Source organism: Sarcophilus harrisii, chromosome 2 (assembly GCF_902635505.1).
Source record: "Sarcophilus harrisii chromosome 2, mSarHar1.11, whole genome shotgun sequence".
In the NCBI taxonomy this organism is placed as follows: domain Eukaryota; kingdom Metazoa; phylum Chordata; class Mammalia; order Dasyuromorphia; family Dasyuridae; genus Sarcophilus; species Sarcophilus harrisii.
Window position 1 is genome coordinate 150,567,525 of NC_045427.1, and position 12,778 is coordinate 150,580,302.

At 33.2% G+C, this 12,778-nt stretch overlaps 1 protein-coding gene across 2 annotated transcripts in view; it reads right to left on the reverse strand.

The window, feature by feature from the left end:
• CFAP61 (cilia and flagella associated protein 61) overlaps positions 1–12,778 on the reverse strand; it is a 324,804-nt gene that overhangs the window by 272,276 nt on the left and 39,750 nt on the right. For both annotated transcript variants that reach the window (XM_031951049.1, XM_031951048.1), the window contains exon 7: positions 8,186–8,318. In XM_031951049.1, the coding sequence (XP_031806909.1) occupies positions 8,186–8,318 (133 nt within the window). The remainder of the gene's footprint in view (positions 1–8,185; positions 8,319–12,778) is intronic.

The following is a 12,778-nucleotide window of genomic DNA, read 5'->3' on the forward strand; positions in this document are numbered from 1 at the left end:
TAGTTAGTTGGTTCTTTTTTTCAGTTCAGTGGATTTATTAATCTTATTATTTATTGATCTTCATTTGATTTCACTATAAATCTGTTATGTGCTATTTCCAAACATATTTTTCAACCTTGAATATCATTTTTTAATCTCTAAGTTTCTCTGGTTGTCACTTCACCTTTTCCTATGTTACTTTTTAAACTGCTTTAGATCATTGCTTTAATTCTTCTAATATAACTATAATCCAATTTAATTTTTTTAAATTGCCTTTTTCTCTTCTATGACTTTAATATGGTAGTGGTTAACAGGAAAGGGAGAAGTAAAGATTTTTGAGAGCCTTCCTGTACACAATGCCTCTAGATGTATCTGTTCTCTTGATAAGTAGATCTTAAAAGAAGGAATTATAAGTATTAGGAGGTTGAAATTTCATACCTTTCCACAATTAGCTGGCTCAGCCCTTTCAGAGTTTTAATGTGGTGTCTTTAAATTTGATTCAATTCAGTAAATATACTCTAATATGCAATTTGAAAGGATAGTATAATTTGTTACCAAAAGTAGCATAGGAAATGCTTTCAATGATTTAGACTACCATTCTGCAAATTAAAATAATATATATCAACTCTGATGCTGTGGGAAACTGAAATTTTGGATTTGTAAACTCAGTCAATAAGCACTTCTTAAAGGCTTATTATGTGCCAGGCACTGTGCTAAGTCCTAGGGATACAAACAAAGGCAAACTTTTGGAAGTTCCTGCCCTTAAGGAGAGGCAGAAATGCAAAGAACTGCATATAAATAGGTTATATGCAGGAAAAATAGGAAATAATCTACAGAGGGAAGGCACTAGAATTAAAAAGGATTAGGAAGGGTTTCCTATAGAAATGAAATTTTAGGTAGAACTCAATGGAAGCCATACTAGTCCAAACTTACATCCTTGGCATGGTTCAAGAAGTTCTCCAAAACACTTTAGTTCAGGGTGTGGATTTGGAACTTCCCATAGTAAACATGTGCCAACTTTCCTTAGCACTTTGGTCACAGGACATCCCATTGGCTTGTGGTAACAACACATGGCCATTTGGCATAGGGAACAACAATATTGTAGTACAGCAATTTTCAAACAATGATCTAAATACTTAAAATATGTTTTCGAAGAGTGGATGAAGTATCACTGAGCCTTAACATGGCTGATACCATCATCTCTTTCTATTCCTTTTGCCATCCTGTCTCACATTATCATTTTATTCTATGCTTGTCCCATTCTACCATCATCTTGTTTCCATTCTATTCATTTCAAACTTAGTGAGATATGGAATTTAAGTGAGAAGCTGATCATTTACTAAGTTTATGAAACATAATATTTGCACAAAAAACAATAAATTGGTTATATGGGAAGCCTTCATTTTTTTCTTTTTTTGGAGAAATGATACAAGGAAAATCACTTTAATGAGGTTTGTGATAAGAAAAACATGAGAATTAATATCAATACAATTAATACGACAGTATGGATGTCCTTTTAAAATATCTATTTCACTTGTCCTGGCATTTCACTAGAAATGAAAACAGCAGCCTTCAAACTACAATTTTAAAAATATAATTTATCCACTAAGATTTTTAGCAATATTTGAGAACTACTCCCAATTTTGTTAATGTCATGCTTTAAGGATTTTAACTATTATCATTAATAAAAAAAAGTCCACAATAAATAATAACCATAGTGATATATTGAAAAAGTGCTATGATTGTAATTCCCTGTTATTTATCTACTTATGACATGTTAAACAAAGAGTGCCCATAAAGCTAGAAAGAGCCAGATTCAAGTCCACCCTCTTGCATATAAAATCTGTATGATCATGGGAACGACACTTAAATTTTCCATGCCCTACATAAGTCTCTGAAACTATAAGCAAAGAAAAGGTCCCTATTTGCAATGATAAGAGTGAGTTTTTTTGGCCTACATCAATTAAATCATTGCTTTCTTGTATCCCTACCATATCGACTAAAGAGGTTTTGTATATCATTATTAGATAAAAGATAACAATAAAAGAAATAAAGGTATACTGTAAAGTAGTTTGAATCCAAATAAAAAAAATTCATCATTATTATTAAATTGTTAAGCAAAAACTGGGGGAATGGCTTAATTAGAAATTATTATTATTACAAATGAATATGCATAATATAGCTATGTATATGTCTATATAGATATGAAATGCTTCTGGGTCCTGGTATTTCAGAAGACTATATTTTTATAGAATACTGTTCCATTAAGGAAAAACAAAAAAAAATCAGAGACTATAGTCAATAATTTTTAGAGTTAAGCCAAATTGTCAACCAATATATGTTTCTACAACTGAACTATCATAAAAATGCAAAGACTTACTTTTAACACTAATGAAGCTATGACTCACACTAAATTAATATTAAAAAATTTTAAAGCACAGAGAAAGAAATCATTAGGCATTAAAAAACTTTGCCCTCTTAACAAAATCAGAAACGTCCTATCACTGAAATAGGCTGAAGTTTTTTTTCAAACCTCTCTTTCCTTACATATATATGCTTTCTTTACTGTTCTACCCCCAAAATGATACTTGCTATAAAAGGCTGGATTTACACAGCTGTTTTATAAAGCCAATCGACACTTTAATAAAAATCCAAAATAAACATTTTAATTTTTTTCCAAATAACAAGTGATTGTTTGTCTTGTTTGCACTCATGAACAAAAGCAGAGTCGCTGCAGTTGTCTGGCTTCTATGTAATTTTAGGCCCAAGGCTCAGCAGAGGCTGATTAACCAATCCATCTACCATATGTGCAGAAAGAGGTTGCCAGCTTCATTCTCGGCAGGGAAAATTGGCATCTATCTTGGTTCACATGGAGGTGTCTTTCCAATCTACAACAACACTGGTGAGGCTAAACTATGATGGCCTGAAATACCTTTTGCTGGCTTCCTATTGAGCTGCAAAGTGTATGATAAGAATGTATTATTTATAAGATCGCTGTTAGGAATGTGCTATTACACTAATGGTTTATTGTGTTTAGAATTTGATTTCAAATGGCATGAATCTCACATTCTAATGAAAATGAGAAAAGTATGTTTTTTGTTATTAGGAATAAAGATTTAACATTTTCAATTCTATAACCTGTTATATCACCATCATAACTTCATATAAAATCAAATAGGACATAATGATAACATATGACAAAATGGCATTGGTTTTATACATTACAATTACTTATAAAAACTATTTATTCCCATTGGATATCCTTTAAATATCTGTTCTGAATTGAATCCTATACTCAAATATGAATTTATAAAAGTAACCAAAAGTGTCACTATTTTCTTACATCTTGAGGAAGGTTATCATACTATTTATAGTTTTATGATTCTGGGATGTTTAAGAGAAAATGTCTTTATGATAGATCTTTCAAGGTCTACTTTAGTCTTTGTAAAGCTATATAAATGTCTACCATTATATTAAATTTTAAGGCCAGACTTTTTTTCTTCATTAACCTAATTTGTAAATAGGAAGTGAACTTTGAAGAAAAGATTTCTATTTAAGAATATGACCTTTAATTAAAGTTTTGCTTGTGTCCTAGTTATCTTTAATATCAAAATGGATAACTCTCAGGAAATCTATCCTTCCTTTATCCACCACCAGCTTGGGTCCAACTGGTCAGACACTTCCTGACTAGCTGAACAATCTCCAACCCATTGGGCATCCCCCATCTGGCAAGACCTCTCTATCCCCCAGATCAGTAGGGCACCCTCTGACCATTCAATCCCTCTCCCTAATCAATGCCAAAACAGATGCTCTGCCCATCTGTCTCTCTGAACCTTCCTCTGCTGCTAACTGCCCCTCCTTAAGATAACAGTTTTGGGTAAACACCAGATGACAATGGATGAAGGAATAAAGTTGTGTCAAGCGAATTATAGCAAGCCAATCATTGAAAACTTGTCCTAGGATGCCATTGACAGGTGGGGGGGGCCAGATATGAATTCAAAATCCCTTAAACTAGGCAAGGATGTCCCCCTTGGTATGAGGATGGCATAAAGGGAATTTACACAGCAGGGTTCCCCAACTGCCACGGGGCAGGTTTTGAGTGACAGGACGCGGTATACTCTGCTAGCTTCAATTTTGCTCTGTCATCTATTGTCATCTGGTGTTTACCTAAAACTGTTAACTTAAGGAAATGCAGTTAGGATCAGGGGGAAGGTTCAGAAAGACAGATGGGCAGGTCATCTGTTATGGTATTACTCTTGAACCTGAAAAGAGCTGCAGACCCAGAAAGGCAAGCCTGATTTGGGATACAGATGCATTCCCAATACTTTCTACCATCCATTTCCCCTAAGAAGTAATGCATTTCTACACACTAAATGATTCACAGAATTTAAGATGGACTAATTAGTATCTCTAAAAACTCTCTCCTTAGGACTGAGAAATCAGAAGGATTTTTTTCCTTTGACTTTTTAGAAGACTGCAATTTGTCAGACTATATAAATTATAAAATATTAAGAGGTGACAGTTAAAATTTTGGGTGATATGGTCCCTATATGTTTCTTCATAAGCACTAATTATCTAAATTAGCCAAATACATCTTCTTACAAGAGAATATGACTTTGTGACACAACCTGATTTTAAATTAGCTGGATACTTTGAATGAAAGAATCCTTATTGCAATCAACATGAATCTTTTATTCTTCCTCAAGCCATTTCTATATCAGGTAAGTATTTTCAAAAGATACATTTCTTGGACTCTCCCTTAGTCTCCACATTTTAATTATTAGTCTAAAAAGAGCTAGAGACATAAATGAGAACTTGATAGTAAGGAATTCACCAGTAGAAAATCATTGAGTTTTGATATGGAAAAATTTCTTCAACATAGAAAACACAAATAATTTGAAAAATGGGATTTTAGTGTAGTATTTCAGAGTATGGAGACAGTTCTCACATTTAGAAACTGTTATTCATGACTCTTTGTACCACCCCACAATTGCATGATGCAACTTTAATTTTATAATTAGTATTTAAATATCATAGTATTATGAACATTTATAATTCCAAGATCAGAAAAATAGATTAAAATAAACTATTTCTTTCAAAATTATGTAAAAAAATGAAAGAAATCTGAATCATAAAACATCCCACAGGTAAAACTGCTAAATCTCTATTTTAAATATTTATAAAGATAACTGATAAAGGTTTTCTCTTTTACAAATGAGAGTCAAAGATTCGCTTGTAACAAAATGAGAATTTTTGGTAGTCTCAGCTGAGTCAAGATATTATCACTAAATATTATCCTACAGTGCTGGGCAAAAAGGAGCACAATAAATATTTATTGGCAATGATATATAAAGAATAACTACCATAGTCATTCAAAATATTACTTTCTTAAGAGTCAAAATTAGCATCAATCAAAACTTATTTTAAAGGAAACAAGAGAGTAAGCTTTTAAAAATAATATTCTGTATCATGTAAGGTAAGTACAGAATTCTAGATAACAATTTAAATTGCTCTCTTGTTTTATTTACTGAGTCCCCCAGCATAAGGTTCTCACAATAATACTGCCAGGAATATTCTTTAACAGGCATTCATAACAAAGTTAATAACAAACCTCTTGGAGAGGTGTTTAATTAACTCAAAATAATTTTTTCATTTTCCTCAAAGACTCTTAAAGCAGAAGTCCTATGTGATGATGCCATTATTATTATATTATCATCATTATTATTATTTTGCAATAGATGAACTCTCACTAGAAACTCAAGCAACTCTAGCATTTTAAGATCTTTAAATACTTTATATCATTACTAAGAAAAGTTTTCTTTACTATAAGCCATTCATCCAAATCTCAAAAATAGTTGACTATGTATATATCCAACTTTCTTTTTGCTTTTTTTTTCTTCTGCTGAGGCAATTGGGGTTAAGGGACTTGCCCAGGGTCACACAGCTAGGAAGTGTTAAGTGTCTGAGACCAGATTTGAACTCAGGTCCTCCTGACTTCAGGACTGGTGCTTATATCCATATATATATTAGAATGAGATAGCTTCTTAAACCATTATTTTTCAGTACATTCTGAAAATAACTCCCAATATTTTAATAGATAAACTTATGAACAAGATAGCATTCTACACTGCTTAAAGTGCAATGCTCCCTTTGGAGATTCTACCCATTGTCCACACCTATTCCAGTTTTGCTGATATAGCCGAGGATTTATGATCTCTTATCAGGAAGCCCTATTCTTCCTCTCTTACCATTTCCTGAATCACATCCACTATCATAATTTAGAACTTTCCTTCTCCCCACCTGACATAAAAAAACAAAGAAGCTATGTATACTCTGAATCTCAATTAGCTTATATGGCAGAAGCAAGATTCTAGTGGTAAGCAGATGGTACAATGGACAAAAGGCTGGGGCAGGAATTGGAAAGACGTGAGTTAAAATCTAATCTGAGCAAGTCACTTAAATCTCTGTTTGCCTCAGTTACCTCAAGTGTAAAATGATAATGATAAAAACATTTACCTCTGAGAGCCATTATGAGGGTCAAATGAGATCATATTCAAGGCATACAAAAGGAACTTAACAAATGTTTGTCTCTTTTCTTCTTTCCTAACCCCCTCTCCCCTTGCAAGTTAGGCTAGTTTTTTTCCTAAAAAGGTATTAAGAACTTCCTTGAGATTTGGTTGACTCAGGGAAACTTAAAAGTTCAGATTGTTGATGTTACTTGCTCATCACCTGAGTACAAAGCTTCCATGAAAAGCTCTAGGAGCACTCAGATGCACAGTTGCTAGACAAGTAAACTACCTTAAGCTATTCTCTCTTTTTTTATTTTTTTTTATATCTTCTTTTTTTTTTTTTAATTTAATAGCCTTTTATTTACAGGATATATACATGGGTAACTTTACAGCATTAACAATTGCCAAACCTCTTGTTCCAATTTTTCACCTCTTACCCGCCCCCCCTAGATGGCAGGATGACCAGTAGATGTTAAATATATTAAAATATAAATTAGATACACAATAAGTATACCTGACCAAAACGTTATTTTGCTGTAGAAAAAGAATCAGACTCTGAAATATTGTACAATTAGCTTGTGAAGGAAATCAAAAATGCAGGTGGGCATAAATATAGGGATTGGGAATTCAATGTAATGGTTTTTAGTCATCTCCCAGAGTTCTTTTTCTGGGCATAGCTAGTTCAGTTCATTACTGCTCCATTAGAAATGATTTGGTTGATCTCGTTGCTGAGGATGGCCTGATCCATCAGAACTGGTCATCATATAGTATTGTTGTTGAAGTATATAATGATCTCCTGGTCCTGCTCATTTCACTCAGCATCAGTTCGTGTAAGTCTCTCCAGGCCTTTCTGAAATTATCCTGTTGGTCATTTCTTACAGAACAGTAATATTCCATAATTTTCATATACCACAATTTATTCAACCATTCTCCAACTGATGGACATCCATTCATTTTCCAGTTTTTAGCCACTACAAAAAGGGCTGCCACAAACATTCGTGCACATACAGGTCCCTTTCCCTTCTTTATAATCTCTTTGGGATATAATCCCAGTAGTAACACTGCTGGATCAAAGGGTATGCACAGTTTGATAACTTTTTGAGCATAGTTCCAAACTACTCTCCAAAATGGTTGGATTCGTTCACAACTCCACCAACAATGCATCAATGTCCCAGTTTTCCCACATCCCCTCCAACAATCATCATTATTTTTTCCTGTCATCTTAGCCAATCTGACAAGTGTGTAGTGGTATCTTAGAGTTGTCTTAATTTGCATTTCTCTGATTAATAATGACTTGGAGCATCTTTTCATATGTTAAGCTATTCTCAATGCCTATCCCTGAATACACTTTTACATCTATAACTAAGTAAATAAATTTTTTGTTAATTGTTTAATGACCTATGAATGTCTACCTTTTCTTTTTTCAATAGTGAACTACATTACCTGGGGATTGTCCTGAATTGGGCCCTGTCCAGAACAGTTTCCCAAAAAATGGAACAGATGATCATTAAGATAAGGAGTGGGGAGGATGAAACTGTACTGGTGTCATCAAGGGGGCAGAAGTAAGGCACAATAAAGAAAACAGTTACCAAGAAAAATCAAAAGGCTGAGAGATAAAGTAAGGTTGGTAAGAAAAAACAGTAAACTGTACATTTCATTTGAAGCATGGTAAAACCCCAAATAAATTAATTACAAACCTCACATACAATACAGTAATTCTCTTGATCTTGGGCCTCTATTAGCTCAGCAAGGAAAAATTCACCATAGATTTCTTTTAAAGAAGTATCATGACGCAAAAAAATTGGCATGAGATCATCATGGTCTTCTACCCTGTAATACAGAAAATCATTTAAATTACTCAAACTTAACAATTATTCATTCTTATATTAGCTACATTGCAACTACACAGGAAAATGAAGGTCATATATGCCAAAAAAAAACCTCATAAGAGATTGCTCAACTCTATATTTCATTTTTCTGTACAAAAATTTAAGAAAAAGAAAAATGATTATTATAAGAATTCAGCAGTTTTGTATAGTTCCTTTATTCAATCAATAAACATTAAGAATTATATTAAAAAGCAGGCATTGGTGCTAAGCACTGGGGATACAAAGAGGAGCCCTCAACGAGTTTATAATCTAATATACTATGTATTATATTTTAATGTAACATGCAAGGGCGATAAGAGTCAAGGACATTTTAGTATATCTAGAAGAAACAATTGATATTAGATAAATACTTTCTTGACATTTGAAAAGAAACAGAATGATTTCTACATTATGGTCTTCAGTGTTCATAGTCTAAAACCATATTGCCCTTGTTTACTGCTCTTGATTAATTAGTAAGACTATCCTAAGTTTCCTGAAAAGTGTGGTATCTAAGCTGTTTTGGTTTTTAAAGCCCCTTGTAACCTGAACCAATCTACCTTTCCAACCTTGTTATACATTATTTCCAGTTCTATATTGTGTGGTCTTGTCAGAATAATCTTCTTGCTCTTAATCCCACATAATTCTCTCTCTCCATGTTTCTCTCTCTGTATCTCTGTCTCTCTGTCCGTCTCTCTCTCCCTCTCTCTCTCTCTGTCTCTCTCTCATCTCTGAGCCTTTGTACTGGTTATCTCCCAAACCTGGAATACATGCCCTTCTCCCCTCCAAAGGGGAGCTTCTTCAAAGATCTCCTTCAATATGAAGTCTTTCCTGAGGCCGCCTACTACAAAGGCCCTTCTCATTCAATAGCTTTATACTTTATTGTATCTATTTCATAGATGCTTATGTAAATACTTGTTTCCCTTAATAGACTATGAGTTCTTTGAAGGAAGGGACTGTTTCACTTTTGTCTTTGTATTCCTAGGACTCAGTACCTGGAATGTAATATGTGCTTAATAAATAGTCCCTGATTAACTGATTGATTGACTAGATTCATGGATTTCTATGTCAAAGAATTTATCACCTAATGACCATTTTATTGGTAATGAACCTCTCTGCAATGATCAGAGCTACTTTTTGGAAAGACAGTTTGCCCCTGTGGCCCTACATGACATCTTTCCATAACATCCCAGATTATGTTAAAGCTTGCTCATGCTCTAATCAGCACAACTTTGAAAACTCAAGGTCATATCCATTCCATGATATGGCATCAGAGTAGGATTTTGTAATTAAGATAAATATAGTCACTTAGCTCTGATTCCACAGTGATACTGAGAATCATTTGTTTAGGTCTTGGTTCTCTATACATAGGATCTTTATATGATGATCTGATACACTATCAAAGAAATTCAGCAATATTCTTATAAATCAAACAAGAAGACAAGAGGGCATTACAGCTAAAAGAAAAGAGGGCTCAAAGGTTTTCCATGTAAAGATAGAAAAGTTAGATTTCACAACCAGCCAAAGCACAATAGGAAACATTCTTTCATGGAACACTCAATCATCTTCCTTTGGACAATGGAAGCATCCTTGAGCTCCTGAGGGACAAACCCCTCTTGCCATATAAGCTAGAAAGCTCTTGTATGAGCAGTATACCCCCTTGCCTTGTAAACTTCAGCTAGAAAAGAGTGAGGTGTTTTGCCACATAAAAGGAGTCTAATAGCCTTCAAACTTCTTCTTCAATTGGGAATTTGGCTGTCACAGAAGATGAAGAAGTAAAAAAATTTTATAAAGAATTTGCAAATTTTCTCCAAAATAAATCAATGTAATGGTTTAATACTCATGGGATTCAATATAAAGATGAACATAAGGGAGAATGATGAATGTTGGAAATTGGAGTTAAATTGGGGTTAACTGAGGTTAAAAAGGAAAAGTAAGGGCTTATGGGTTAATCAGAGTTTTCATATTAATAATTATTAATAACAATACCTAGCACTTATATAATGCTTTAAGATTTACAAATGGCTTTACAAATATTATTTTATTTCATCCTTTCAACAACCCTGACACGTAGTCACTATTATTATCCTCATTTTACAGATGAGGAAACTGAGGCAGAAAGAGGTTAAATGACTTGCCCAAAGTTGCACAACTAGTAAGTGTCTAGGACTAGTTTTGAATTTGGGCATTCTTGATTCCAGTTTCAGCTCCTTATCCACTGCACCATCTAATTGCCTCTACAATATGAACAATTTTTTCAAGAGGAGAGGAATAATTTTTTATGGTAACAATGTACTAGAAATAAAGGAGATGCCCTTTGAGGAATCGTTAAATGAATTCTGGCACATGAATGTAATGGAATATTACTACACCATAAAAAATTATGAATATGGACAACTCAGAAAAGCATAAGAAGACTTATATGAAGTGATTCAGAATGAAGAACCAAGAAAGCAATACTGCATATTACTACAACAATGTAAAGGGAATGAAATTTTATTTAAAAAAAAAGAAAAGAAAAGAAAAGAAAACCAAATATAGTATAATTAAAACAACTAAGCATGGTCCCAGAGAAAAGGTAAAAAATGTATTTTCATCCTTTCTTTGTAAAGGTGGAAGACTATGGAATACAGCACATAATATGAGACATAACTGATATCTTGCTTGGTTTTACTAAACTGCTTCTTTTTGGTTAGTCTTTGTCATAAGGGCTAGCTGGCTAAGCAAATAAAGAGTAAAATAAAAGTGCTATAAAAATGTTTTTTAAAAAAGAAAAAAAGTAGAACAGATACTGGAAACATCATAAAAATGAAATTCATTAGCAATAGGCAGGAAATTCAAAGTTACTGACTAGGAATCATTATAGAATAAACTGGTGATCAACTGATTGAAGCAAAAGTCAAAATTCTACAACAAATCTGGAGAAAATAACAAAGATAAAAAAGACTGCATGCAATTACAAATTTATTTAAATAAGTTGTCAACTTGGGAAAGAGAAAAATATAGACACTGATATGGATCATCAACACTTTTTAGAGGAATTTAACTGACATGAAACAATCATCATAAGATAGCCAAAAAAATACAAAAAAATTTCTGTTATCAGACATTATTCACAAAGAACATCAACATAACAAAGTACAGTACTATTTATGATTCAAATCATTATCAACATAGATAGTAGAGAAGAATGGAAAAAAGCAATAGAAGGGAAAACAAGATTGTACAAAAAAAAAAGACAGAAAAAGACAGGAGAGTAGATAGAAGAAAAAGAGAAAAAAGAAAAAAGAGGGAGAAAAAGAAAGAAAAAAAAAAAAAATATATATATATATATATATATATATATATATATATAGGGCATTTATAAATGAACCTGGAAGAAAAACCAATTGATGCAAACTAAAATCAGCTTACTAGCATTTCTATAGCATCTAATCTCATCACCAACAATGCTAAATAACACTTCACTTTAAAATCTGGAAAGTTCTTTACATTTATTATCTTATACAATGATCCTGTTACCTACAATAGAAAAAACCTTAAGATCTTAGAGTTGGAAACCCAAGTTTAAGTCCCAGCTCTGAAACTTATTAACATTGTGATTTACACATGTCACTTAATTTCTCTGAGCTTTGACTTTCTCATTTGAAAATGGGGATAACAATCCACACTCCACAAAGCTATCAAAGAAATTTTCCCAAAGTGTAGTTTTGACAGGGATACCCCACTACTCGAAAAACTCCAATAGCTCCCTATGACCTCAAAGATAAAATATAAATACCCCAGTGGCACTTTGCATCTTTACAAGCTGGCCCCTTTCAATCTTTTCAGGTTTCTCACATATTATTCCTCTTCACACTTTCTACTGGCTTATGTCCTCCTCTTCATACACTATGTTTGTTCCAGTTGTTTCACTGGCTGTCCTCCCATCCATGGAATGCTCTCCTTTCTCAGTCTCCCTGGTTTCCTTTTAAGATTCTGCTAAAATGCCATATTGGCCAGAAGCTTTTCCCAGCTGCTAATGCCTTTTATTCTAAGGCAATCTTCCATCTGCTCTAAAGGTATCGCATTTGTACCTAGTTATGCACGTCTTCCCCAACAGAATGCAAGATGTATGAGAGCAAACACTTTTTTAAAATTTGTATCCCCAGTACTTAGCATGGTACTTGGGATATAGTAGGTGTTTACAAAGTGCCTGTTTGTTTGATTGATTACTGCTCAAGTCAGCATACTTTTAGATATTCTTTTTAGACAATACTTTTTAGATATTCTTTAATTACTGTAGCATATCTACATTGATGGTCCACTAAAAAGGCTACCTCATATGGAGCTGCTTCTAAGCTTTGGATTATACCTGACATTTCCTTCCTTTCTTTTATGCCTCTTCATATATTAACAATCCTTCAAATGCCAAATTCTTCCAAA